Genomic DNA, 27,972 nt, shown 5'->3' on the forward strand with positions numbered 1-27,972 from the left:
ATAATTCCCTAAATTATAGAGAATCCAGATTTTTATAGATTCTAGTCATTTGTTCTTAAAATCCAAAACCCACTTTTTTGGGATTTTCAACAAATTCTATCGTAAACTCTTTTTTTTTTGTTTTTGAAAAATAATAATTTAGTTTAAAGTAAATAATTTTAAAACGTTTCTAAATAATAATTATATAAAAATCAAAAACTAGAAAAGTTACCATTTAAGATTTTGCAAAATCTAAAATCTCCACCAAAATCAAAAACTTATAATATCAAAAATCAAAAACCAAAAGCCAAAAGCCAAAATCCAAAATCCAAAAACCCACAAAAATCAACAAAACATTCATGGCCTAAGTGTTAGTCATATTGTATAACTACTAATGTATTCTGTAGGGCCTTTTAGAAAACAACTTGGGCTTTTAGAAACAAATAAATTATATCTTTAATACCAAAATTTTATTTAATAAAAAAATTAAAACCTAAAACCTAAAACATGATGATACCTCTTCTGCATATCTGTGAGTCAATTTGCGTTTTCAACAAGTAAAATCATATTTTTTTAGGTTAGTTGCTAGTTTTTCTTTTGAGTTTATTTATTTTTTCCTTTTGTCTTTCACAAATTATTTCGGTTATGATTTTCAATACTATATAAAAATAAGCATAGTTTTTAAGCTTTGCGTAGGACTCCATCAACATCTGCCAGGGTTGAAAGAAGCTCCCCGACAGTCGATCTACGATATTCGATAACATCGATCAACCTGTCTTTCTTCAAATCTTTTGATGATTCCTCCTTACTTCGCCAAAAGTACATGAACAATATGTAGATCTGCTCTATTTTGTTGCATGCGAGAAGCTTTACTTCGAAAGCCTATCAAGTAAGGCTCCATCAAAGGGTTAGCAAATATATTACTCCCAATAGAAAAAAGAAATCGATCAAACAAAGATAAAGAGAAAATGTTCCATCAAAAAAGAAAAAAAAGACGATAATAATAGAGAAAGAAGAACAACATATAAAATCTGAACATAGCAAAAATTATTCTCCCAAAAAACGGAAAAACCTAACAAATATTTTACAAAACAAAATCCGGTGAACCGGATATCACTTTCTCTCTTTAAAACATTGGAGTCAATTAAGAAAGAGAAGTTCATCTACAATAGAAGTTAGACCACCTCCAAAGGAAAGAGAGTCTTAAACTTTTTAAAAACATAAAATAATAATAAAAAGAGAAGAAGCTAAACTCATTTAGTCACGTCGTAAACATAAAACGTGATTCTAAGGTTCAGACATCGATGTGGGAAACCTTATATTAATAAGTTACTTAAAAGTCTTCGACGACTAGCTAAACTCATTCCCTCTAGTGCTTATTAATGCAAAGAAAACAGAGGTCATTGACTTTCTTCGTTTCCTCTTGAGTTTCTCATCTCATGATCGTTGTTCCTTTCGGAAAACAAAAAACATTACAATGGCTTCTTCTTCTTCTCATAACTGGGTTTACGACGTTTTCACAAGCTTCAGCGGGGAAGATATCCGTGTAACTTTCCTCACCCACTTTCTCAAGGAGCTTGATCGAAAAATGATTATTGCTTTCAAAGACAATGAGATTGAGAGAGGGAACTCGATCGGTACCGAGCTTATACAGGCGATAAAGGATTCGAGGATCGCGGTGGTTGTGTTCTCCAAAAAATACTCTTCTTCGAGTTGGTGTTTGAATGAGTTGGTAGAGATTGTGAATTGCAAGGAAATTGTGATACCAGTTTTCTATGATTTAGATCCTTCTGATGTTAGGAAACAAGAGGGAGAATTTGGAGAGTCTTTTAAAGAGACTTGCAAGAACAGAACAGATTATGAGATACAACGTTGGGGCCAAGCGTTGACCAATGTAGCAAATATTGCTGGATATCACACTAGGAAACCGTAAGAGATTTTTAATCCATTAATATTGTTTATATATCTTGAATAAATGTTTTTTCTTGACATTTAACTTTTAAAGTCTGTAATACTCGAGGCTCGAAACCACAGCATGTAATATTAGTTTCGTCCCAAGAATCACTCGAACCTCCTAATCATTTTTTTTTTCATGATCGTTTTTTGTTAGGAATAACGAAGCAAAATTGATTGAAGAAATCACTAATGATGTTTTGGATAAACTAATGAAGTTAACACCATCGAAAGATTTTGATGAATTTTTTGGCATCGAAGATCATATCAAAGAGCTGAGTTTATTATTGTGCTTGGAATCTGAGGAAGTGAGAATGGTTGGGATATGGGGTCCTACGGGGATTGGTAAGACAACCATTGCAAGAGCTTTATTTAATCGAATCTACCGTCACTTCCAAGGTAGGGTTTTTATAGACAGAGCTTTTATATCTAAGAGTATGGCTATTTATAGTAGAGCAAACTCGGACGACTATAACTTGAAGTTGCATTTGCAAGAAAAGTTGTTGTCTAAACTTTTAGACAAAAAAAACTTGGAGATAAATCACCTAGATGCTGTGAAAGAGAGGCTAAGGCAAATGAAAGTTCTTATCTTTATTGATGATTTGGATGATCAAGTGGTGCTAGAAGCCTTAGCCTGTCAAACTCAGTGGTTTGGGCATGGAAGTAGAATCATTGTGATTACAAAAGATAAGCATCTCTTAAGGGCTTATGGGATTGATCATATATATGAGGTTCTTCTCCCGTCGAAAGACCTTGCTATTAAGATGTTTTGTCGATCTGCTTTTAGGAAAGACTCTCCACCCAATGGTTTTATAGAACTTGCTTATGATGTTGTAAAACGTGCAGGTAGTCTTCCTTTGGGTCTTAACATTTTAGGTTCGTATTTACGGGGTAGGAGTAAGGAGGATTGGATAGATATGATGCCGGGGCTTCGTAATAAACTAGACGGGAAAATTCAGAAAACACTTAGAGTCAGCTACGACGGGTTGGCTAGCGAAGACGATCAAGCGATATTTCGTCATATTGCATGTATTTTTAATTTTGAGGCATGCAGTGACATCAAGAAACTGCTTGAAGATAGTGGCTTGAATGTCACTAATGGGCTTATAAACCTTGTCGATAAGTCCCTCATACGTATAGAACCAAAGCAGAAAACTGTGGAGATGCATTGTTTGTTACAAGAAACGGCTAGAGAAATTATTCGTGCACAGTCTTTTGATGATCCTGGAAAACGAGAATTCCTTGTGGATGGGAAGGATATTGCTGATGTCCTAGATAATTGCAGTGTAAGTTCTTTGTGCTCCTTTCATAATTCATAAGTAACTCTATAAATAAGATCATAAACATGCTATTTAGTAAGCAATGATTTAAAAAAAATTCTTATTGGTATTATAAATTTCAGGGTACAAGAAAAGTCTTAGGTATATCATTGGATATGGATGAGATTGAAGAGTTGCATCTACAAGTAGACGCCTTCAAAAAGATGCTTAATCTCCGTTTTCTAAAACTTTACACAAATACAAATATATCAGAAAAAGAAGACAAATTGCTCTTACCTAAAGAATTCAACTATTTACCCAATACACTCAGATTACTAAGTTGGCAAAGGTTTCCAATGAGATGTATGCCTTCTGATTTTTTTCCTAAATATCTTGTTAAACTTCTAATGCCGGGGAGCAAGCTCGAGAAGCTGTGGGACGGAGTAATGGTAAGTGGTAATAAGTTGTTACATTGTTGCAAAATTAAGAATACCAACGTACTCATACTTTGCTTTGTTTCTTGATTTTGGTTCAGCCGCTTCAATGCCTCAAGAATATGAATTTGTTTGGATCTGAAAACCTTAAAGAATTCCCAAATCTCTCGCTAGCAACAAACCTAGAGACATTGTCTCTTGGCTTTTGCTTGAGTTTGGTTGAGGTTCCTTCCACTATTGGGAATCTCAATAAACTTACGTATTTGAACATGTCAGGATGCCATAATTTGGAGAAATTTCCGGCTGATGTCAACCTCAAATCTCTCTCTGACCTCGTTCTCAATGGATGCTCACGTTTGAAGATTTTTCCCGCTATATCAAGCAACATCTCAGAGCTATGCCTAAACAGTTTAGCAGTTGAGGAATTCCCATCCAACTTGCATCTAGAGAATCTTGTTTATCTTTTAATTTGGGGAATGACGAGTGTCAAGTTGTGGGATGGCGTGAAGGTACGTCTCTTTCTTAAGTATCTCCAATCTTCTATGGTCAATAGAAAAAAGTGAATAAAAATCCATAAAATTCCATATAACTTCTTCATTGATCTTAGAGAGAGATGCAAAGAACACACCCATAAGACAAAAACCATAAAATCTCTAAAAGATTGTAGACCTGAAAAAAATGTGAATCCAGATGAATAAACTTGCTAGCATACCTTTTAGGTTAATAGGATTTTTCACTCTTGAGTCTCACACTATGTAACATCCTCTATATATTAAAAGAAAGTTTTTTTTGTGAAGATGTGTCAACCCCACAAAGTTTTTAATTTATTTTTCATTTATTCAATTATACTACTAACAACTTTAGAAATAAAAGTATTTATTCTTGCCATACGTTTTTCTTTCCATATACAGTAAAACTTCTATAAATTAATACTCGTTAAATTAATAACTTCTATAAATTAATAAATTCTTCTGGTTCTAAGTTGGGAACAGTGTAAAAAGTGACACAAATCGATAAATTGATAAGATAATAATTTTTTTGAAAATCTTATATAAATTTATGGTCCCATCAATATCATAAATTAATAATTGTATGAATGTATCAATTATATATATACATTATATGTAAAAAGTTTCTTTGAAATATAATTCTAATATTTGTTTGCTTAAATTTGTATTTATTCTTATTTGAAATTTAGTTTTAGTATTTTACTGTATCAAAAACTTTTGGTGTTGTTTTCTAAACATGATATTATTTATTACTTGTAATTGATTCTTGAAAGATATTTTCTATAATGAAAAAAATCCTATAGAAATTTTTGAAAAGTTACTAAATTAGGAAAATCTCTCTATAAATTAATAAATATTAACTTATCGATAAATTAAAACCTCTCAAAATTTTTGCAGTCCCAACATTTTTAATTTATACAGGTTTTACTGTACTCTAACTCATCTTAATTCAATTTAACCAAAATTATATATCTTGAACTTGAAGTTTTAAATAAGAAAAGTTCTGTAAAAATATTTTATTAAAATTAAATGCATTGTTTCTCTATTGGAATATTAAACAATATAAATATATAGTTTATACAATTCAACACCAAAATTCTTTCATATATTATAAAAACTTAAATTAAAACCATAAATCTATAAGCCTTAACTTACAAATGACTTAAATGAAACTTTATTTGTATAGTATAAATCATTAGAATATTTGAAATTAAATTATAAGTTGTTTATAAACTAAATGTAAAATATTTTAGTTTGTATGTAATATTTGGGTTTGACATTTCTCGATTCAATAATAAAAACTTTGAGCTTTTTAAAAATCGTTTTATAAAAAAAATGTTCTTATTTTTTCATAACAAAGACTAATAAGTTATAAGTTGTTTACTTTTGAATATTTTTTTTCAGGTGCTTACATCCCTTAAAACTATGCATTTGCGAGATTCTAAAAACCTGAAAGAAATCCCAGATCTTTCAATGGCATCGAATCTTCTGATACTAAATCTTGAACAATGCATAAGTATTGTGGAGCTTCCTTCCTCTATTAGAAATCTCCATAACTTGATAGAGTTGGACATGTCAGGATGCACAAACCTGGAGACTTTTCCAACTGGCATCAACCTTCAATCTCTAAAACGCATAAATCTAGCTAGATGCTCACGGTTAAAGATTTTTCCGGATATCTCAACCAACATCTCAGAGCTTGATCTAAGCCAAACAGCGATTGAAGAAGTTCCTTTGTGGATCGAGAACTTCTCTAAGCTCAAATACTTAATAATGGGAAAATGTAACATGTTGGAATATGTATTCCTAAACATTTCCAAACTGAAACATCTCAAGAGCGTTGACTTTTCAGACTGTGGGATATTGTCTAAAGCAGACATGTACATGCTACAAGTACCCAATGAAGCTTCCTCTTCACTTCCAATTAATTGTGTCCAAAAAGCTGAGCTTATATTCATCAACTGCTACAAGCTGAATCAAAAAGCTCTCATTCGCCAACAATTTTTTCTGAAGAAAATGATTTTGCCAGGTGAAGAAGTGCCTTTTTATTTCACTCACCAAACAATAGGAAGCTCTATTGGTATCCCTCTACTTCACATATTACTTTCTCAACAATACTTCAGATTTAAGGCTTGTGTTGTGGTTGATCCCAAGTTTGTGTTCCCAGCTCGTCGTTATCACGTAAACATCCAGGTTTCTTGTCGATTCAAAGGCATATATGGGAACTACTTTGATTATGCTGATCAGCCACATTGCTTCTCACCATCTCAGACGGACAATTATGTGTATGTATTTGATTGTTGTTTCCCTCTTAACAAAGACAATGCTCCTCTAGCTGAACTCGACTATGATCATGTGGATATAGAATTTCATCTTGATGATAACTACAATCACCACAAAATAAAAGGATGCGGTATACGACTCTCTGAGGATGATGAAAGCAGTGACGATGATGATGACCTAAGCAGTGAAACTGATTATAGTGATGAGTGTGAAGATAGCGATGATAGTGATCTTGGAAATGAAATTGATTACAGTGAAGACTATGAAGACCGCGATACTAGTGATCTTGGAAATGAAACTGATTACAGTGAAGAGTATGAAGACCATGATAGTAGTGATCTTGGCAATGAGTATGACTATAATGAAGAGTGTGAAGAAAATGATGATAATGATCTTGTACTTGAGACTGATCACAATGAAGAGTGTCAAGACAACGATGTGGAGAAGAAGAGAAGTAGTAAGCGAATGCGGGTAAATTTTTATATAGTTCACAATTCTTTTCCAAGATCAAACGTAAACTTTTTCATATAGTGTATGACATTGGATTGTTTCTGCAGATTATGTGAAAAAAAGACAAGTACCTATAGATTTGCTCTATAATAAAACATCAAGGGTCTTAGGTAATTCAAAAATACCAAGGAGATAAATAAAGGGATGACATTTATGTAAGTGGATACTTAACTTGGAAGTTTAAGATGCAACTCTTTGTTTATGTGTAGTACTCTTATGAGTTATGATAAAAACTTTGAAATCATGATAGCGTAGAGGATATGGAAAATGTTAGGTGCCAATGACTCAATAAGTTTTTTGTATAAATGCGAATTATCACATGTTTTTAGCTCCACACAAGAAATTGTTTTGTATTCTTTCTTTTTTTTGCTACAATTTCCTTCAATACTTGGTAGCTTTGGTTAACTTATAATTAAACAACATATTTTCGTTGCCAAAAAAATTGCTGATTTTCCTAGAACTTCATGATCAACGAATTATCAATAATAATAATAATAAAATCTTATGAAGACATGGTTTTCAATTTGAGCTAGGACTATTTATCATGCTCCAACCTTTATTTATTTTGTTGTCATCCGCTTTAATTAGAGCTAAAAAAAGTCATTAAGAGCGATCTAACACGAATAGTTCCCGGGAAATCACCCAATCGAAGTACTACTCCAACCTTTGTTTCAAACCAAAAACCGATGTTCTGTTTTTTTTAATCTATATCTTTCTTTAATTTTGTTTCTGCCTACAATTCAAACACTTCTACTTTCACCAAACATTTTACTTTCACTAAGCAATAATTAGCTCTACAAATATTTATTTTTTGTTGGAATAATGTTTTACATTACAAAAAAAAAAATTAGACGGTTAGTCTTAAATTCTATAAGTCAATTACAAGCAATGAAATTTTCAGGGTAATGAAGGTGATATACATACATAGATTGACATATCTACTCTATGCTTCTACTGTTTCCACCGTGAAATTAATAAAATCTTAAGAGTATAATATGTAGACGATGAGACTTCTCTTTTTGACTTTCTCTCCTTAACAACAACTTCCAATGGAGCTAACTTGATAGTATTGTAAGGTCAGTAAGTGATGGAAGCAAACAGAGCATATGCCGTCCTTTCCCCTTCGTGTTTCCGCTCCCAATATAAGTCAGCAGTGTGAATGATCTCTCAAAGAATTAACCTAAACTTTTCCATCAGATGTAAAGGAGCTGAAGGAATTGGTATTTAGGGAAGATGTAGAAGAGAATTTGCTGACAGAATTGGTGCCTTTGGAAGGAGCAGAAGAAGGAACAGGAAGCTTCTTTGGTAGCATTTGTTCCCAGTGGACTTGAGGGAATCTTGAAGCCTCAGACACAAGTACAAGAAATGAGAAAATAGCCAAGAAGAGACACATTTGTCTACACAAAACAAACGACGTCATTTTAATCGCCGTGTGAAGATTGATACAAATATGACCAAGTGAGTAATGAGAGAGATGGTAAGAGATGATTGTATATAAGAGAAGATCAATGAGGCTGCTTAGGTGTTTGGTTTAGGAAAGATGATGTCAATTGGCCGACAAGAGAGACCACTTTTGATTAAATAGTTTCTTCATGTATAGTGTATGTTTTAATTTGACACTAATACTAGTGTCTTTTGGAAGCTGTAAGAGAGCTCAACAAGATTATCTTAATTCCAACAATCATGGTAACACGAGTGTTGTTCTTTTTATATACATAAAGTTATTTTGAGAATTGGACAAAAGGTCTTAAAAACAGCACCATTGACACTTTTGTATCCTCTTCTGCCAACAATGGTGCTATTTTTCAATTGCTTATATTCGGTATTCGTGTAATGTGTAATAAGCTTATGTGTGCCGTATAAAGTACATAGCGTAATTATTGACAACGAACATTTCCTTTGTTGAACAAAAAAGTATCATTTTTTTATAAGAAGTTTAATGTTAATTAACTAAAAGTGCAATTTAGGCAACTCCTAGGGACGATCAAAAGACTTCTCATGAACCACAAAGAATAAGATTGTGATGCACACTATGCATTATTATTATCTTATTTATTTTACTTGAGAAATGCAAATTCAAAATCTTACCATAAATTTGTAATAAAAATAACTTATTGCAAAATTAAATTATTGATGACTAAAAAAAAAAGATTTGATATGATATAAATTTCATTCTATAATTTATGTTATATTTTTATGTTTCAAATGTATAGTTTATACTAATTCAAAAAAATTACAATGTGAATTTTAGTTTGGATTTAAGTCTTAAATTAAAAAATTTAGTGAGATTTTGGTATTCAGCCTGCAAATGGTTTGTTAATAAAAAGAACGAGTTGAATAATAAAAATGGGATGAATAAACAATTTGGTACTGTTCTTCTAATTTATCTTATACTAGGTTAGAATCCGAGTGATACATGGGTTAACTGATTTTTTTTTTTTTAATGTTTCATAAGTTTTTTTTTTCAATTTTGTGCAAATATTATGTTGACTTTCAATTGAACCAACTATAAATTTTATTAGAAGTTTGGATCTAAATCAAAATCTATTATTTAAAATTTACATATAATAAAACTGTTATATTAATCTATAGGCAGATTTTTCCTTATTTATCATCTGGCCTGAGGAGTGTTCATATTTTTACAGGGTTATCATTAGGATTTTGCAGCTCTTAGGATCAAATAGACAAAAGATCATCATGTTGTCTACAAAGAGTAGATGGTTGACACTGAGACCGCCTTTTGCCTCTTTGATTCCTGGAAATTTTCCTTATCTTTTGTTAGGCCTAGGTTTGTTTATTCTTTTATCTTACCAAGTTCAATGTTGAAGATCTCATACTCGTTTATACAGAGTAAAGGACTCCTTCATAGAACAGTAGTGATGGCTTTAGTTTGGACCTGTCATTACCATTCACGAAATCTGGTGGATAGACTGATTCGTTTGGTATTCGATGAAAGTATAATCTTGAAATGCTTTAGTTTATCTCTATTTTTACCCTCATTTGGCGTGAGTTTGGTCACGGTATTGGTTTCAAGTTCAAACCTTTGTGACTTCAATCTTATCATGCCTCAAGTTTATTGGGTGGTGCATCTCGACTCTCTCGAACTTTTTGGAAGAAACCGCCATCGCTATTCTTGTCACCTCAACTGTTGCCACCGTCACTACCAAATTTTGAAAAATGTTCAATTATTAAAAACATTTTATTTTATTCTATACTATTTCAACATTTCATTTTTTTTTTGCTAAGAATGTAAATATTTCATATAATGAAAAAGTTTTAGGAATTACATGAAGTAGATCCTATGGTTTGGTCCTATGGCAAAAAAAGGATTAAAAACATGGAAGCAAAAACAATCGGTCCATTGATATCGATAAAAGCAGTGACGCTTTTGAAATCAATGAAGCGATAAAACGAGTCTGAAGTTTTCTAAATTATAACACCTCAAGAAGAAGCATCATGCTGTCAAACGGTAAAGATCGAGTCAAAGAAACTAAAACGAAAGGAAGCCTTTCACTGGTAACCCAAGAACCTGAGCCGTCAACGGTGTTGAAACAAGGAGCAAACAAACACCCACTCCATCTGCGTCATATCAACTCCGAAACGAGGCAGCAAACAAAAGAACACATCAAAAACAAGGCAAGACAACATCAAAGGGGCTTGGACATAAAACGGAGAAGCAGGATTTTAAAGTAAACCGAGAGCAGGATCGATGAAACACGAGAAATGAGAAGACACCTATGCAGTTTAGCCGTAACAAGCTACACGCTTGATCAAAGGAGCCAGACGCTCGAAGCTCCAAACACACACACCCGCAACATTCAGAAAATACGAGAACCAGACGCCAAACCGATATAATCCGAGCAAAATCACCGGATTGAGAGCAGCAAGAGAACCAAGCTCCAAGGAAGCTCTCAGAACTGACGTAAACGCAAAGAGACCTCAACAACCCTCCAAAAATCTACTTTCGTCGTCACGCAAGTTGGATCAGAATGGAAAGATGCAGCACCACTTGCCTCCATGCCGTCAAGCTCCGGCGACCATCACTCACACGCCTGAAGAAACTCGGACCCTGATGCCAAATCGAAGAAGAAAGCTGAGAACCTCAGCAACAGTAAGCCTCATTAAGAGGTAGCCCTTTCGCAGCGCCGGACACTGGAGAGGCAATCGGAAAAGACGATGAAAAGCTTTGGTAAATTTGAGAGAAAAAGTCGTCGCTTAAAGATATATATCATTTTTTAAGTTTAAAATTTATTATACTGTTTTTACATAGAAGTTTAGAATTTAGTATTTTAAAGTTAAAGTTAATTTGCGTAAATTCGTGGAAAATAGTATAATACAACATTATATTCATATAGATTATATGTCGTACAACTTGTTTATAACTATAAACACTATTGACCATTATCTAATTTCATATCTAATTTAAAAAAATTCAAATTATGTTTTACGCAAAATAGATTTAAAATGTTGCATTTAAAAATATATATATATATGCTCAAATTATTAATAATAAGTTAATAAAAAATGGTAATTTTTCCAATCCTCATCTTAGTTTTTCAAATAAAATGCTATATTAGTAATTATGTTTAGTTAATTTGGTTACCACCAAATAGATCCATAATTCCATATCATAAAATTATAACCACAGTGCGGATACGAACTACTCGTGTTAATTACTCCAAAAAAAAAGCAAAATCGCAAGAGAGACCTTAAACGACATCGTTTTCAGATGAGGAGACACCACCACCGATGCCAAATCGGCTCCGATAGCGAAACCGGATCCGAATCCGATTCCGATACCGACACGCCGATGCGATGCATCTCTTGTCGAGAAGAGTACCTCCCTCGCAACGCCGGGACCTGCAAGGAATGCTACGTCGAAGCCGGCGAAACTGAAGAAGAACTCAAACGCGAGATCGATGACCTCAAAGCTAAAGTTGCTTTCCTTCGCTTATCTTCTTCTCTTGATCATGGAACTAGTTCAACCTCTAGATCCTTCACTGATGTTGTTCTCATCGCCTCTGAAGATAACGCCGGATCTCCTCCTATTCCCGCTCATAAATCCGTTCTGGTTCGTTCTCACATCACTAAAACCCTAATTTCTCTGAAATTATTTGATTAATTTGATTTGAAATTTGTAGAATTGACTTGTGATAATCTCTGTTTTTGATGGTTTAGATATGAATCTATTTGATAGATTAGAAATAGAGAGAAAGAGAAAGAAAAAATATTAGGGTTTGTTGTTACTTAGGAACCATTTGGCTAATTTTGAGAGTTAGGGTCTGTTCTTGTGTTCTATGTTTTAGGAAGAAGAGCAGTGTTTTTGTACACTTGTGCTGAAATTGATGATATGTGTGAATATTGCTACCAGGTGAGTCGTTCTCCAGTTTTCAAAGCAATGCTTGAGAATGAAATGGAAGAGAGTCTAAGCGGCACGATCAAGATCAGCGACGTATCTTATGACGCTCTTCGGACTTTCGTATATTATCTCTATACAGCTGAAGCATGTCTTGATGAGCAAATGGCATGTGATCTTTTGGTCATGTCAGAGAAATACCAAGTGAAACATCTCAAGAGTTATTGTGAGAGGTTTTTGGTTACCAAACTCAGTCCGGATAACTCTCTCATGACCTATGCCTTTGCACACCAGCACAACGCGAAACATGTTCTCGATGCTGCGTTGTCGCAGATCGTAGAAAATATGGATAAACTTACTAAAAGAGAGGAATATATGGAGCTCGTGGAGAAGGATCCTCGTCTTATCGTTGAAATTTATGAAGCCTATCTCTCGAAACAGGTTAATACGGCAGCTGGAGGAACTAGTACGAGCAAAACTAGTTGAAATTTTCTTTATTGTCGACCTAAACAAGAGTAGATTCTGGTTTACCTTCATTTCGTTTTTAGGTATAGTATGGTTAGGGTCACCAAAACATGGGGTTTGTGTTTGTGAAGCACTAGAAATCGACCGGAGTTTAGTGTTCGTTGTTAAGAATGTATTTTAGTGGTCACCAGTTTGAAACCATGCTAAAGAAATTAAGAAAAGAAGCCAATGGAGATATTTTCAAATCAAATAAAAGTAGCAAATGAAACGTTTTAACACTTTAAATCAAAGGTAGAGAGGAACAAACAGCTCAAATCTTCCAAACCTGAAAACCTAAACCGCTAACTAAAAACTTTAATCAACAACCCTCTGTTTTGTTCCCACTCGCCTTCCCCTCTGCCGATATATAGAGTTCGGAGGTTAACTTGGTCAGACGGTGTAGAATCATCTGCCTTCCAAGCTTCCAATCATCAATCTTATGTTTGTCGCCTTCTGCTCGCACCTCTGCTTCGAGCCCACCGGTTCCTTATGATCATACCGCGAATTCCCCGGCTTGAGATGGCAGCCGAACGCGGTTGAAGACGGCCCAGGTCGAATGCTCCAAGCTCGAATACCCCACCTTCCATTTCGTCATCCGACGAATCACTGTAATCGTCACTGTCATCTTGATGATCATAACCATTGTATGGCTCAATCACATAGTCTCCAAATACCATAGCCCCAGGTGTTGACGACATGACTGTGCTGATTACATCACTCCTCTCCCTCTCAACCTCAAGCTTCTTCCATTTCGCCTCCAGCACAGGGTCTATGGCTCTTGGCTTGGCTCTCGGATGGTTCTCCTTAACATGCTTCTTGAGCTGTCTATAGCTTCCATAAAACAAACACTCGTCGTTCATGCATGACCTTTTCTTAGAATTCAGATACTTACGTTCCTTTTCCACAACGGTCCAGCCTTTCACCTGACCCCTACAAAGCGGGCACAATAGCTCTGGCGGTTTGTCACTTTTCTCATCCTTGGCATATGCCTTTTTGTACTGCTCTAGACAATTTGAGAAACGGTTTCCCGTGGCACACATGTACGGACGGCATCCTTTGTGGTAAGATGAACAAAGGAGGACGACCGAGTTGTGAGGAACCTCAAGACAGACAGGGCATGTCACACCCGTCCAAGGTTTTCTTTTCAGAGCCTTACCATATCCTTTTTCCTGGAGTGCTTTGTTTATATCATTGAATTTAGCAGGATTCCTAGGACAGGGTGGATACCGAGTTAATGTTGCCTGCTCCTTAGTTCTCCCCATCTGCTAATTAAATCAACAACAAAAACGATAATCAGATATATTAAGAAATAGAATTCACTCACAAGACTCTTCTCGAGCAATCAACATTCAACAATTCTGCAAATTTACAACTGAAAAAACACAGAATGCGCATCAACTAATCCATTACAATTTTGTAACATAAGAGTTTATGTTTCTGATATGATTCCGGTAAACTGGTAAATTCAGGGTATCCTGCAGAAACAGCATATTTCTCACATCCTGTCCTACAAAGACAGTGTTAACAGGAAATAACATAGTCTAGGAGTGTCACACAACACCACAAGAAGCAGAATACTAATCCAAGAAAATATCTTTCACTGCCCAATGTTTAAAGAATGGTAAGAATGCTCCTAGTACAAAGAAACAAACTAGAGAACTTTTTCAAAGCCAATGGGATAAGCCGAAAAAAACACATTTAGATCCCAAAGAAAGAAACGGTTCTAAATGATTCTTTTGTAAGTGAAGCATCCTTACCTTGCCCTACACACCATTCTACCCAACCCCAACCCATCTTGCCAGCAGCTTTATCGGCGGGAAAAACACCCACAACTTTTGAGGTTCACACCGACAACATTGGCTCAAACTCTACAGGATTTTCCTGCCGAGGAACTTCAAACACAGTAAGTTCTCGATAATACCGAACATAACTACATGCAAGTGAAGAAAATATATCAACTATCTATGAAACGCCCTAATTTGATATGTATTTCCAATAAAAGAAGTATAACTTAAACCCAAAATTTATACTTGTTTATGACCAGACTAGTGTTAAGTAAACATTAGAATAAAACCCCTTTTGTTCAGCTATTAAAAGTTTAAAACCGATAAAATCCAATGACTAGCAAGGTAATCTCAATGAAAGAAAAAAATAACATTTTAATGTAAACAATAACTTTTTCAATGCCAATGGGATAAGCCGAAAAAACATATTTGGGTACAAAATAAAACGAACTCAATTAATGAAGGTCCTCACAGGTCTAGCCCTAAAAAGAATCCCCAAAACAAGACTCCTCACTCTTCCGAAGGGGAAATGCTCAATGAGATCTCTAAACTATGACTTCGACATGAATTCAACATATAAACACTCATAGACGAGAATCTAGATTTCTAGAACAAATGTTTTTTAAGTATGAGCAGTTATCAAGTAAGTCATCAAAACGATATCCATATCCAAAGCATTATTATGATACATAGTTCAATGGACCAAGGTACTATCCAAATCCAAACATCACGAATATAAATCAAACTCCAAAACATGAAAGCGCTAATCCAAATTCCAAGTTGTGAGACACTAAACAGTACACACGCTTAAGTTCCCTTTGATACATCTAAGTGTTCTTTCATTTATATATTCGAAGTAATCTGGATCCAAGATTCCATGAATCAAATTCCAACTTTATAAGAGACTCATGGGAAAAACAAAACTCAACATATCCATTAAACCATAAAACAAAAGAGTCCATCACATAAAAACCTATTTTCATGTCTACACTGTATAATTCAGACTCAGAAATAGGCTAAAGAACACTCACCTACGGAAAACAAATTCGATGGATCCAAGTTACCCACTAGTTTCAAGATTCTTAAAAGACCAAGATCACATTCCTAAGCTTAACTATCAGCTTTTCTCTGCTTAGCCCCGGAAAGATTTTGAGAAAGCGACAATACTCAGACAATCCTCTCTCTCACTTCTCAAAATAAAGGGTCTTGACTTAATCAAAGGAAAATTTTGGAAATAAGCCCACCACCAGTTCTCTCCATACAAAATTAAAACAATGCTACATAATCTCATCCATTAAATTTCACTAATCTAGTTATAACCAAATGATATACAATTTGTCAGTGAAACAATTTACTATACCAAAGATGCTAGCTACTGCTTCTTTAAACTCAGGATCTCTAAACAAAAGGTGCTACTAGAGCTAAGACACATGAAAATGACGGTTTTTATCGCCAAGATTGATAACATTTTCAATAGTATGTATAATTAATCAAGTGTGGTGAAATAAACAATCCCAATAGCGAAGCTATTGTTCATACATAAACACAAGCACGAAAGAGAGTAAACTGTTACAAAGTTTTGACTTTTGACAAATTCGCATAGAGAGTCAAGAAAAAGTCGAGATCTTTGTGTCACCAAAAGCATAAGAACCAATAAGAACAAAAAACAATAGAAATGATTAAGCCAGAAAACCTAGAACACAAATTCGTGAAACCCTAAATCTCAGAACAAAACAAAGATCGATTTCGCAAGATTTAACAGATCGACATCATATGAGATCGAAATGATTACAAAATCGAGCTTACCAGGCGATGCCGGTGGTTTTGGTTACGGAGATTGCGGAGGAGACGGCCTTAAGTGGCGGTCTCAGCGGCGGCGATAGATGTAACCTTTGACGGCCAGAGATTGATGTTTGTTTATATATTAAGGCTTTAGCTTTTTGAGATCTGATTGTTAAAAATATTGTTAAAGGCCCATTTGTTTAATTCTCTGGGCATTTAGGCCTCTTCTTATGCTTCTTCTTCTTTTCTTCAGTATCTAAATTTAGTACTTCGGCTTCCTAAAATTTCTTGAATATTAACCACCATTTCACATTCTTCAATTAACCATAGAAGTTAGAACGGCTTAGGCATAAAAACCGGAACCGAAGAACCGAACCAAGCCAAACCGAAAAAGGAATCCGGTTCGGTTCTAGATAATACTAAATATCCTCGAACGGATTTCAGTCACACTATCCATTGAATATTATGTATAACTGAACAAACCGAATATCTATGGAAATCCAAAATCTAACCAAAAAATATTTGGTCAACCCTATACAAAACTACATCTAAGCCCACTACATTTTTAACAAACCTATAACCCAATAGAGTTTTGTTAATTTTTTAATATTTTACAATTTTGTTAATCGAATATTTGGTTATTTCGTTTTTTTTCTTTTTGGTATTTTGGGTAAAATAACCGGAACCAAACCGGTATCTATTAGAGTTCGGTAATTTCTCGGCTTTCTTTCTAAGTATCTGAACCAAACCGAAACTTTTTCGGTTCCCTCGTAGATCTTAAGAGGCTATAGAACAGAAGAACCGAATGCCCAGGCCTAGTATTTATGTATTTAATTATTATATAAATATATTCAAATATTTGAATTATTACATAAATTTTCCCAAAATATGCAATATTTTAACAAAAATATGCGACAAGAAGACACAACCGCAAAAGTAATCGTAAATAATATTAATGAAAAGTTACGATAAAAAGACGTAACCGTTCAGAATCGAAAAGATACGACTAAAGTTGAATAAGTATAACTGTCCACCAAAAATAACCATAAATATATTAACGAAAAGATACGACAAAAAAACACGACTGTAAAACAAACATTAAATATTTTAACGAAAAGTTATGATAAAAAATGCAACCGTTTAGAAATGCAAAAACATTTATTGAGATTGTTATTGCTATTAGATTCCAAAAAACTTTGGTTAGATCAAGAACTAGAGGTATTATTTTCATATTAAAATGATGTATGTAAGTATGTTTATAAATAGTTTAGAGAGTAAAGAATGTGGAGCCGTTTTCCAGATTAATGTTTTTGAATTGATCATTAAGCAAATAATATGTGTGAATGAACAAAAATATGGTTAGGAAGAAAGACAAATATAGAGTTCAACCGACTTTGAATAAACAACTTTGTTTATCCGAAAATAGTGACAAAAAATGCAAAGAAATCTAATGAAGAGACGTAACTTTAAATGAATAGATGCAACAATAAAGACACAACCGCAAACTGAAAAGATACGACTGTAGTTGAACAAATATAACTGCAAAAAAATTAACCGTAAATATTTTAACAAACAAATACGATAAAAAGATGGGAGATTTGCAAAACTATCATTTTTCTACTACCTTTTGCAACAATACCCGTTCATGTTGTTCATTTTTAAAAATACTCTTTCCCTTGAACATAATGATTAAATTACCCTCATCAAATAGGAACATGTAATTGGAAACTGAAATTTTCCCGCCAAAAAAAAAATTTCGCCAAACTTTTTTCCCGCAAAAAAAAATTTCTCGCCAAAAAAAAAAAATTCCCGCCAACTTTTTTTCGTAACAATTTTTTTCTGAGCCAAAAAATGCTTTTATAAATCCTTGTAAATTTTTTTTGGCGGGAAATAGATTTACAAGGGATTTTAAAAGAGTTACAAGATGTTTAAAAGGATTTAAAAATACTTACAAGGGATTTTAAAAGATTTACAAGGGATTTTAAAAGGGTTTAAAAGATTTACAAGGAATTTTAAAAGAGTTTTAAAATATTTACAAGGGATTTTAAAAGGTTTTAAAAAGATTTACAAGAGTTTTTAAAGGGTCTTCTTGTAAATCTTTTAAAAACTCTTGTACATCTTTTAAAATGCTTTTAAAATCCTTTGTAAATCTTTTAAAACACTTTTAAACCCTTTTAAAATCACTTGTAAATCCTTTAAAATATTTTTAAACCCTTTAAAACTCTTTCAAAAACATTTGTAAATCTTTTAAAACCCTTTAAAATCCCTTGTAAATATTTTAAAACTCTTTTAAAATCCCTTGTAAATTTTTTAAAATACCTTGTAAATATTTAAAACCCTTTTAAAACAATTTTAAACCTTTTAAAAATCTTTAAAAAAACATTGTAAATCTTTTAATGCCCTTTAAAATCCATTGTAAATCTTTTAAAATCTTTTGTAACTCTTTTAAAACCTTTTTAAAATCCCTTGTAAATATTTTAAAACCTTTTTAAAATCCCTTATAAATCTTTTAAAACCCTTTTAAAATGCTTTGTAAATCTTTTAAAACCTTTTTAAAATCCCTTGTAAATCTATTTCTCGCCAAAAAAAAAATTTTGCAGGAAAACATTTGGCGGAAAAATTATTTTTCGAAAATTTTTGGCGGGAATATTTTTTTGAAATTTTTTTGCGGGAAATTTATCTTGAAATATTTGGGCGAAAAGTATTAATATTTCATTTTGTTAACCTAAAACAATTTTCAAATAGGGGTAAAATGGTCATTAAAAATTTAAAGAGGATAGAAATAAAAATGGATTAAAAAAAAAGGTAGAGTTGAAAAAGGGCATCATGAAAAGGGCATTAGAAAGAATTTTTCTTCATTACAACCGTAAACCGAAAAGATAGAAATGTAGTTAAAAAAAATTTGACTATCAAAAAAGAATCACGAAATATATTTAAACGAAAATATGCTATTAAAAGACAAAATCGTAAATATTTTAATAAAAAATTGCGATAAAAAGATGTAACTATTCATATGCGAAAAGAAACGACTGTAATTGAACAAAAAAACAGTAAAAAAATAACCATAATTATTTTAGCGAAAAGTTACGATAAAAAGATGTAGCTGTTTACAGTGCAAAAAGCATATATTCAGATTGTTAGTATTATTAGATAACGGTAATTAAATTACTATTTTTCGATTGACGTTAGAGAAGGTTTTTCTTCATTCTTACATTTGTTTCCAAAATGACGGATCTTTGGAAACGGTCCAAGTGATCCTCGTACTACTACAATGTAGATTTTGGAAAGGAACTATCTACATGTGTGTACTATTATCTATTATGGTCATACGTACATCTGTACGGTGTACGGAGTCGAAAACCTTTCGAATAAGTTTTATAAATCCATCATTGCGATAACTCTTCAACGGGAAACAAGTTGAATTATATAGACACTTCACACTTCAATTAACTTGGCTTTGACCAGAATCAAAGAAATGGTTTTCGCCATACTATTGCATAGTTTGATTGTTTCAGCGTAAGAATCAAAGATTTATAACAAATGGATGGTGCAGCAGTTCAGCTGCAGTTGGCCGCTCTTCCGGGTTCACTTTGAGACACGTAAGTATGAAATGCCGAGCGTCTAGTGATAAAGTATCAGGTACGTCTGGAAGCGTACCCCTTCCAATCTTAAACGCGGCTTGAATCTGCGCGTTTTCACAAATTCTGACCTTTAACTCATAAAATCCCATAAAGTAGACACTTCAAATGTCGTTTAAGATTACTAAGACAGTTCAAAAGTTTGAAAATCTTGAAGACTTACGGGTTTTAGATCGGAGTAGGGGATCTGACCAGTACACATTTCCAGCACAGTGCACCCAAGGCTCCATATATCAGCTGGACTTCCATTGCCATCACTATCCTTTCGGTTAATAACCTGATCAAATGGTTATGTTCTATTTAGAAATAACCATACAAGTATAGCCTCGAGTATAAACATACTAACAGTTACCAACTCACCATAAACAAAAATTTAACCAAATACCTTGAAGGAAACATAATCGGGTTTTTTTAAGGTTATCAATGCCGAGAACATTGCTATTGATGTATGATATGTTGTCTATCATTGTATTCACACAATCCAAAACAATGAGAAGGATCCCAACACAATTACCTCCGGAGCCATCCAAAATAATGTTCCCTTGCAAGACATAATGTCGTTGAACTTTGACGCCTATATAACAAAATGACACAGGTACCATGTCAGTGGGATAAGCGATGTACCATATTATTAATTAGTAATAAAACTACAAACATCTATTAATGGAAAAGAACCTCTGCCAATCCAAAATCTGCAAGTTTGACGGTGCCATTAGCGTCCACCAACATATTTGCACATTTAATGTCCCTTTGTCGCATCAGATGAGAAAAGTAAGTAACACATGAAAGAAATCAGATTTTTAAGAAATACTATGACAAGAGAGTTTACTAGTCAAACCTGTGAACAAAGCCTTTATCGTGGAGATAATTCAACCCAGCAAGAATTTGTCTTGTATACAAGGAGACTACTGTGTAGCTAAGTTGGTATCTTTCGTAGAGTTTTTGAACGGATCCTTGGGTTACAAGCTCAAGAAAGATGTACAATTTTGACACGTCCTGTAAACAGTGAAAGGAGTTACCAATTGCACAACAAAATGCAACTGAGAACAAGAAAGAGAGAACAAGACTACACCTTGGCTGTGCCACGATATCGCACAATATTCTGATGCTGAAGCTGACTAAGTAGTGCAATCTCCTGTAGAAAAATAAAAAATGAAAAATGTGGCAAATGTAAGGTCGATTAGCAACCTACTTTTGACCGATCAATGCAATAATGCTACAATGAAAGAAGTGATAAATGCTACGGATAACTGATGTATATGACTTTCATACCCCCTCAAGTTGTTGAATGCATTCTTGTGCCTGAATTCCCTTATCAAGAAGTGAAACTTCCTTGACAGCAAAGAAGTCCCCATCTCTACATTTAACATAAACCACCAGCCAAAAAAGCATATGTTGGCTCAACCAAGTATCTTACTTTAAGGTCAACAAACGTAAGCAACCAGTAAGACTTACTCTGAAATGGCTTCATACACAGAGGCATATGATCCTCGTCCTAGAAGTTGACCCTTCAGCCAAGACGTGATATCCTCAGGCTTACGAAAATTCTCAATCAACTTGTTACGCATCAATTTACGCTTTTCCTTAACACGTCCACTAGGACCTTCTTCGCTGAAATCCCTTTTTCGGAAACTGATGCGATCCGGGAACTCCATAGAAGGCGTCATCAAGGAACAAGTCGACTCGGAACCAACAGAGGAACTAGAAAAAGACATGATATAATGACGCTGAAGCTGACTAAGTAATGCAATCTCCCATAAAAAATGAAAGAGAAGACAATGAGATAATGCCACAATGGTAATGCAACCATAAAAGTCGCTTTGCACCGTATTTTTCAACTCATTAAACATCTTATTGTAAATAGGCATGTTGTTCTTTTCTTCCCAACTAAAGAGTGTATAATTTGATCTAAAGGATAACATAAACATCCATCAAAAAGCATCAACAAAACACACAAAGAAAAACTCTCGCACTGCATCACATTTCCCAATTTAAAGTTTATTTTCCTATAAACTAAGTATCTAATTTTAAGTTCAACAAACATAAGCAACCAGTAAGACTTACTCTGAAATGGCTTCATACACAGAGGCAAATGATTCTTCTCCTAGAAGTTGACCCTTCAGCCAAGATGTGACTGGTTCAATGTCCTCCGGATTGCAAAAATTTTCAATCAACTTGGCACGCGTCAATTTACGCTTTTCCCAAACGTGTCGACTAGGACCTTTTTCACTGAAATCCTTTTTCCGGAAACTGATGCGATCCGGGAACTCCAGAGAAGGCGTCATCAAGGAACAAGTCGACTCGGAACCAACGGAGGAACTAGAAGAAGACATGATATTATGATGCTGAAGCTGACTAAGTAGTGCAATCTCCCATAGAAAATAAAAGATATAGCAATGAGATAATGCTACAGATATTAGCACTTACCCTGAACTGCCTTCATACACAAAACCTAATGATACTCGTCCCAGAAATTTCCTCTTCAGCCAAGAAGGGACGATAGAACCTCTAGAGGCATAACTCGGCGAAATAATGGATACTGTACTGGAGGAGTCAGCCTCGTTTGTAGCGAATGGGCATGCCTCATGAGCCGTATCCCCCAACTGGACAAACATACCTCGCGTCTCTTCCGTTTCAACTTCCTCTTTATCAGAGGTATTATCAGAAGAGGAGGAACTCTGCCGCTTAACTGTTTTACTTGGAGCAAAATACGTAAGGAAATCCCACGATGATCCTGGAAAGTCAATAAGAGGTAGTTTTCTTCCCGGAGGGGGCTGAATTATTGGTGGTCTTACCGCTTTAATACCACCATCAACATCCACAACATCATTAGGGATAAGATACTCTCTGGATTGCACCAAAATATCACCGGCGAAGATAGCAGTTACGTCCATTGTAGTCTGTAGACGACGTCAAAGAGATAGAGAGAATAAATACACAAGTGGAAATATCCAAACAACTGGCAGTAACACTGCACCTGTTAGAGAAAAAGGAAGAAGCAAACAAAAGAAGTTGACGACGACTTATGACAAGAGTTGAATTTTCAATCTAGTAATAGTATCTGAATAATAATTGAATACTGAATTTTAAAAATTGTTGCAGATTCTTGTATTATTTTTGTGGGAGACTTGGTTAAGTCCACAGATAAAATATTTAGCATCAATTTAGGATTTTTCTCCGTGTCTTCATCACTTGATTAAAAATTCATAGGTATACAAAGAAATCTAAAAGCATTTCTTAAAGGAACTTTGCCCTTAAAGAAACTCATCGATGGCAAAAAAGTTTTCAACGGGGCAAATATTGTAAGAAACAAGTTGAATCATATATACACTTCAATGAGAGTGGCTTTCACCAAAATTTCAAAGAAAATGTTGGTTTGACCATACTTTTTTAATTGAAACAGCAGATTTCTTCAGCGTAAAATAATTAAGAGATGAATATAGGTTATGTTTTTGCACCCAAAAGAAAAGTTTAGTTTTGTTAAATTATAGTGTATGTATGCATGTATAATTCAGATATATATATAAGAAAAATTGGAGATTAAATCCATCGAGACATGAGATGTGTAAACAGTTGCAACAAGCAGGAACTATATAAGAGCCAACTATAATTACACATTACATGATATGGGTTACATGCATACACTATATAATTTATCAAAACCAAACAAGCCTATACACCCGAAACTCTAAATCAACTAAGGTTCTTCTTATACATTACATGATACTATAATTTAACAAAACTAAACAAACCTATGCACCCAAAACTCTAATTTAACCAAGGCTCTTCAGTTTTAAATATAAGCTCAACACACACAAGTGACACAACTTACAACAACCAACCAATGAATGAGACAGAAACTACCTGAAGATATGTCTCGAGAAAGTTTAGCTCTTGCTGCGCAACCAAAACAGCATATGTATCAAAGAATCATATCTCGTGTCTCCCCTAAAGTTTCTATGGGGTCTAATATCTCATAAACCTTCTGGTTACCCCTGCTCTCATACATTAAGATATCAATGTTAGAATATAGCGTTTGATCCTAATATATTCTCAATAAAACGAAACTAGAGGCTTCACCTATGGAGGCAATCTAATAAAATTAGATTCATCTACGGATTAGCGGAGATGTTGATCCTGAGCCTGAGGATGGTAAGGGCCTTCTCACAAATGGATGGTTCAGTAGCTCAGTTGCAGTTGGACGCTCTTCCGGGTTCAATTTGAGACACTTAAGTATGAAATGCCGAGCGTCTAGTGATAAAGTATCAGGTACTTCCGGAAGCGTACCCCTTCTGATCCTAAACAGGGCTTCAACCTGCGCGTTTGCACAAATTCTGACCTTTAACTCATAAAATCCCATTAAGTAGACCCTTCAATGTCGTTTAAGATTATAAGACAGTTCAAAAGTTTGAAAATCCTGAAGACTTACGGGTTCTAGATCAGAGTATGGGATCTGACCAGTACACATTTCCAGCACAGTGCACCCGAGGCTCCATATATCAGCTGGACTTCTGTAACCATCATTATCCTTCCGGTTAATAACCTGATCAAATTATTATGTTCCATTTAGGAAAAACTGTAACATATAACCTGATCAAGTATAGCCTAAACTACAATGAAAGTGGAAGGAATTCAAATATATCTGTTACGTATAATTACACAAACATACTTACAGTTATAAACAGAAATAAAGGAAATTTAATCAAACTATGAAGGAAACATAATCGGGGGTTTTTGAGGCTATCAAGCCCATATCACAACGGTTGCAACAACATATATAAGCAACAGTATAACATCCATCATTGCTATTGATATATGATATGTTTGTCATTGTATTCACAACAATCAAAACAGGAGGAAGGATCCCGAAGTATACCTCTGGAGCCATCCAAAATAGAGTTTCCTTGCGGGACTTAATGTCGTTTAACTTTGACACCTAAATGAAAAAAATGACATATATATTGAGTAAGGGGGATAAACGATGGACCAAGTAATTAAGTTAGAGTAAAAGCTATAAACATCTATTATTGGAAAAGAACCTTTGCCAATCCAAAATCTGCAAGTTTGACGGTGCCATTGGCGTCCACCAATATAGTTGCACATTTAATGTCCCTTTGTCGCATCAGATGAGAAAAGTAAGTAACCTAGGATGTGCAGGAAATCAGAGGCTTGGGAATTACAGCTGTGACAAGAGAGTTTACTAGTCTAACCTGTGAATGAAACCTTTATGGTGAAGATATTTCAAACCGTCAAGGATTTGTTTTGTGTACAAGGAGATTAGCGAGTCCCGAATCTGGTATCTTCGGTAGAGTTCTAGAAGGGATCCTTGTGTTACAAGCTCAAGAAAAATATACAAATTTGACCCGTCCTGCAAACAACGAAATAAGTTATTAATTGCAGAACAAAATGCTTAGGCAACTGCAACTGAGAACAAGAAAGGGACACCAGGGCCATACCTTGTCTGTGCCACGATATCGCAGAATATTCTGATGCTCAAGCTGACTAAGTAGTGCAATTTCCTGTAGAAAATGAAAACATGTGGCTAAGGTAAGGTGGATTAGCAACCTACTTTTGTCTGATCAATGAGATATATACTGCCGATCATATATGAAACTTCCATACCCCCTCAAGTTGTTGTATGCATTCTTGTGCCTGACTTCCCTGATCAAGAAGTGAAACTTCCTTGACAGCAAAGAAGTCCCCATCTCTACATTCAGCAAAACCATCCATCAGCAAAGGCATAACGTAAAACTAAGTAATTGATTTAAGTTCAACAAACATAAGCAACCAGTAAGACTTACTCTGAAATGGCTTCATACACAGAGCCAAACGATCCTTGTCGCAGAAGTTGACCCTTTTGCCAAGAAGTATTGATAGATCCCCCAGAGACACAAATCGGTGAGGTATTGGATACTGTACTTGAGGAGTCACCCTCGTTTGTAGTGAATGAGCATGCCTCATCAGTCGTATCCTCCAACTGGATAAACATATCTCCCGTCTCTTCCTTTTCCACTTTGTCATCCTCGGCTTCTTCTTCATCACAACCATTTTCGGAAGAAGAAGAGGAACTCGGCCGCCTAACTATTTCACTATCAGGAGCAAAATGAGTAAGGATATCCCAAGATGATCCCGGAAGATCAACTGGAGGTAGTTTCATCACCGGAGGAGGCTTAAGTACCGATGGTCTTACGCCCTTAATACCACGTCTATTCTCTACCGTACCACTATCAACAACTTCCTTATCTGTCGGGCGAAGATTTAGTACCGGTGATGTTACCCCCTTTATTCCACCATCATTGGAAACAAGATACCCTTTTGACTTCACCAAAATAGTTGGTTTCCATTCAATACCACTCTTGCTCTCCACCGTACCACCATCAACAACTTCCTTATCCGCACGAGGAACGTTTAGTACTGGTGGTCTTACACCCTTAATTCCACCACCAACACCCACATCATCATTGTGAACAAGATACCCTCTCGACTTCACCAAAATAGTCGGTTTTCGCTCAATACCGCACCTATTCTCTACCATATCACCATCAACAATTTCCTTATCCCTCAAACTATTTAAGTTCTCAATCTTATTCGACTCAGAAAGCGTAAAATTAGAAGCAACAACAACACCAATAGAACCTGCTTCACTCAAATCATGACCCTGAAACTTATGATTCATTGAACTAGAAGCAACAACACCACCACTAGGACCTGCTTCACGACTATCAAGATCAAGAGACTTTAACTTATTAACAACATCTGAAGAAGAACGCTCATGCTCCATACGAGCTTTCCAAGCATCAGAAGAAATAGCAAAATCTTCAGGACCAGAAACACCAATATACTGATAAATCCGATCTATTTCTCCATCATCAACTCCATCGACTCGAAAACTAGTACGATTCGGGAAATCCAAAGAACGAGTTATCAACAACGAAGAAGAATCTTCACCTGCGTCATAATCGATATTCCTCCTCACCGCATCACTACGGTCTAACCGCCGCGCCGGACTAGTCTTATCTCCTCTTCGTCCTGGTGATTTCTTCATAAGAGCTAGAATTTTATCAAACACCAAATAGCGAGAAGAAGTTGAAACGGAAATATCTTCATTGGGAATCTTATTCTCACTGGAATTGGAACGAGTTAACTCACTGGAAGTAGAAGGAAGAACGACACCAGTAGGAGCTGCTTCACTAAAATCGATTCTCCGGAAACTGATTCGATCCGGGAACTCCATGGAGGGAGTCAAAAAGGAACAAGTAGAGTCGGAATCAGTGAAGGAAGTAGAAGAAGACACTGCGTCAGAGTTGATTTGCGTCGCCGTGTCATGTTGCCGCACCGGTGACTTATCCGACGACTTCTTCATGTGAGCGACGATGATTGGTAAAGTTGTTAGAGAGATTTCTTTATATTAATTGTATTTTTATTTTCCAGTCAACAATTTTATTATTTTCTCTTTTTCATGAAAGTTTTTGTTTTTAAGTAATCCAGTATAGTGTTGTAACTTCTAAAGGAGTAAAGAGTAAAGAGTACCTTTTAATCATTTTTTTCTTAAGTAATCCACTTATGTATATAAAAACTAGTTTTTTATCCGCGGTATACCGCGTGGACAATTTTTTTTTTAAGTTAGTATATATAAAAGTTTGCAAATTGTATCTATTTATAAAATATTTTTATTTTATAGTTTACAATTGTTATTAAGTAACGTTCTACCAAACCCGTCTCGCCAATCCGCCCCGTAAAAAAAACTATTTATTTTATTAATGTTGATCTTATTTATGATATGTTTATGAATCATTATCTAAATATTTTGTAATTTTGTATTAATTAACTGCTATCAAATATCTATGTAGGTTGATGCGTATAATCGAATTGTTATAGTCATACAAAAAAACAATATCAAAAATGATAATTTTGTAATTTTTAAATGATGTTAAATATTTTGGAAGTTTTATTTTAGTAACTAATCGTGTAGTTAATGTAG

General features: G+C 34.6%; 5 protein-coding genes and 4 long non-coding RNA genes across 15 annotated transcripts; 4 read left to right on the top strand and 5 right to left on the bottom strand.

The window, feature by feature from the left end:
* Positions 1 to 505: 505 nt before the first annotated feature.
* Positions 506 to 797, top strand: AT4G05485. The gene has a single exon (NR_141875.1). It is a non-coding gene; the product is annotated as an other RNA (long non-coding RNA).
* A 550-nt stretch (positions 798 to 1,347) lies between these two features.
* Positions 1,348 to 7,058, top strand: AT4G08450 (Disease resistance protein (TIR-NBS-LRR class) family; the record flags this gene model as incomplete). 2 transcript variants are annotated; one of them, NM_001340586.1, is made up of 6 exons in its annotated part: positions 1,348 to 1,908; positions 2,090 to 3,218; positions 3,335 to 3,640; positions 3,727 to 4,134; positions 5,539 to 6,888; positions 6,975 to 7,058. In NM_001340586.1, exons 1-6 carry the CDS (start codon positions 1,457 to 1,459, stop codon positions 6,981 to 6,983), a joined length of 3,654 nt encoding a protein of 1,217 aa, NP_001329216.1. In that variant the 5' UTR covers positions 1,348 to 1,456. The 2 variants fall into 2 exon arrangements, with proteins under 2 accessions (NP_001329216.1, NP_192585.1); NM_116914.2 differs by lacking the exon at positions 6,975 to 7,058 and having other exon boundaries at positions 1,365 to 1,908; positions 5,539 to 6,948.
* Positions 7,059 to 7,928: 870 nt separating this feature from the next.
* AT4G05525 lies at positions 7,929 to 8,415 on the bottom strand. The gene has a single exon (NR_141877.1). It is a non-coding gene; the product is annotated as an other RNA (long non-coding RNA).
* A 1,510-nt stretch (positions 8,416 to 9,925) lies between these two features.
* AT4G05535 lies at positions 9,926 to 11,113 on the bottom strand. The gene is made up of 2 exons (NR_141878.1): positions 10,798 to 11,113; positions 9,926 to 10,070 (listed from the first exon to the last, which is right to left on the bottom strand). It is a non-coding gene; the product is annotated as an other RNA (long non-coding RNA).
* Positions 11,114 to 11,560: 447 nt separating this feature from the next.
* On the top strand, positions 11,561 to 12,769 carry AT4G08455 (BTB/POZ domain-containing protein; the record flags this gene model as incomplete). Its single annotated transcript, NM_148294.4, has 2 exons — positions 11,561 to 11,998; positions 12,299 to 12,769. Exons 1-2 carry the CDS (start codon positions 11,657 to 11,659, stop codon positions 12,767 to 12,769), a joined length of 813 nt encoding a protein of 270 aa, NP_680660.3. The 5' UTR covers positions 11,561 to 11,656.
* A 141-nt stretch (positions 12,770 to 12,910) lies between these two features.
* Positions 12,911 to 16,729, bottom strand: AT4G08460 (hypothetical protein (DUF1644)). 4 transcript variants are annotated; one of them, NM_001340587.1, is made up of 3 exons: positions 16,378 to 16,729; positions 14,545 to 14,679; positions 12,911 to 14,049 (listed from the first exon to the last, which is right to left on the bottom strand). In NM_001340587.1, the coding sequence occupies exon 3, from the start codon at positions 14,047 to 14,049 to the stop codon at positions 13,225 to 13,227; it is 825 nt and encodes a 274-aa protein (NP_001319884.1). In that variant the 5' UTR covers positions 14,545 to 14,679; positions 16,378 to 16,729; the 3' UTR covers positions 12,911 to 13,224. The 4 variants fall into 4 exon arrangements, with proteins under 4 accessions (NP_001319884.1, NP_001190691.1, NP_192586.1 ...); NM_001203762.1 differs by having other exon boundaries at positions 12,911 to 14,052; positions 14,545 to 14,668; positions 16,378 to 16,492; NM_116915.6 differs by having other exon boundaries at positions 12,965 to 14,049; positions 14,545 to 14,668.
* A 2,805-nt stretch (positions 16,730 to 19,534) lies between these two features.
* MEKK3 (MAPK/ERK kinase kinase 3) lies at positions 19,535 to 23,107 on the bottom strand. Of its 3 annotated transcripts, NM_116916.4 has the most exons (10): positions 22,419 to 23,107; positions 22,056 to 22,310; positions 21,447 to 21,692; positions 21,264 to 21,348; positions 21,064 to 21,126; positions 20,830 to 20,987; positions 20,667 to 20,739; positions 20,506 to 20,565; positions 20,155 to 20,268; positions 19,699 to 20,038 (listed from the first exon to the last, which is right to left on the bottom strand). In NM_116916.4, exons 1-10 carry the CDS (start codon positions 22,883 to 22,885, stop codon positions 19,877 to 19,879), a joined length of 1,683 nt encoding a protein of 560 aa, NP_192587.1. In that variant the 5' UTR covers positions 22,886 to 23,107; the 3' UTR covers positions 19,699 to 19,876. The 3 variants fall into 3 exon arrangements, with proteins under 3 accessions (NP_001329232.1, NP_192587.1, NP_001329233.1); NM_001340588.1 differs by having other exon boundaries at positions 19,535 to 20,038; positions 20,155 to 20,565; positions 22,419 to 22,905; NM_001340589.1 differs by lacking the exon at positions 21,447 to 21,692 and having other exon boundaries at positions 22,419 to 22,905.
* A 60-nt stretch (positions 23,108 to 23,167) lies between these two features.
* Positions 23,168 to 23,412, top strand: AT4G05545. The gene has a single exon (NR_141879.1). It is a non-coding gene; the product is annotated as an other RNA (long non-coding RNA).
* MAPKKK9 (mitogen-activated protein kinase kinase kinase 9) lies at positions 23,198 to 27,422 on the bottom strand. The gene is made up of 9 exons (NM_116917.4): positions 25,793 to 27,422; positions 25,614 to 25,698; positions 25,448 to 25,510; positions 25,202 to 25,359; positions 25,031 to 25,103; positions 24,868 to 24,927; positions 24,421 to 24,534; positions 24,072 to 24,306; positions 23,198 to 23,986 (listed from the first exon to the last, which is right to left on the bottom strand). The coding sequence occupies exons 1-8, from the start codon at positions 27,352 to 27,354 to the stop codon at positions 24,100 to 24,102; spliced, it is 2,322 nt and encodes a 773-aa protein (NP_192588.1). The 5' UTR covers positions 27,355 to 27,422; the 3' UTR covers positions 23,198 to 23,986; positions 24,072 to 24,099.
* Between the last annotated feature and the right edge of the window lie 550 nt (positions 27,423 to 27,972).

This window comes from Arabidopsis thaliana, chromosome 4 (assembly GCF_000001735.4).
Source record: "Arabidopsis thaliana chromosome 4, partial sequence".
Lineage (NCBI taxonomy): Eukaryota > Viridiplantae > Streptophyta > Magnoliopsida > Brassicales > Brassicaceae > Arabidopsis > Arabidopsis thaliana.

What these genes read in the sequence shown, in the direction of transcription:
- AT4G08460 (NM_001340587.1), bottom strand. Translation starts at nt 14,049, where the DNA reads ATGGGGAGAACTAAGGAGCAGGCAACATTAACTCGGTATCCACCCTGT.
- MEKK3 (NM_116916.4), bottom strand. Translation starts at nt 22,885, where the DNA reads ATGGACGTAACTGCTATCTTCGCCGGTGATATTTTGGTGCAATCCAGA. An exon ending in GCATTCAACAACTTGAGGGG is followed by an intron (nt 21,127 to 21,263) that starts GTATGAAAGTCA and finishes ATTTTTCTACAG; the next exon opens with GAGATTGCACTACTTAGTCA. An exon ending in TATTTTGGATGGCTCCGGAG is followed by an intron (nt 20,269 to 20,505) that starts GTAATTGTGTTG and finishes CCATTTGATCAG; the next exon opens with GTTATTAACCGAAAGGATAG.
- MAPKKK9 (NM_116917.4), bottom strand. Translation starts at nt 27,354, where the DNA reads ATGAAGAAGTCGTCGGATAAGTCACCGGTGCGGCAACATGACACGGCG. An exon ending in CATAAAGGTTTCATTCACAG is followed by an intron (nt 25,104 to 25,201) that starts GTTAGACTAGTA and finishes GATGCGACAAAG; the next exon opens with GGACATTAAATGTGCAACTA. An exon ending in TATTTTGGATGGCTCCAGAG is followed by an intron (nt 24,535 to 24,867) that starts GTATACTTCGGG and finishes TAATTTGATCAG; the next exon opens with GTTATTAACCGGAAGGATAA.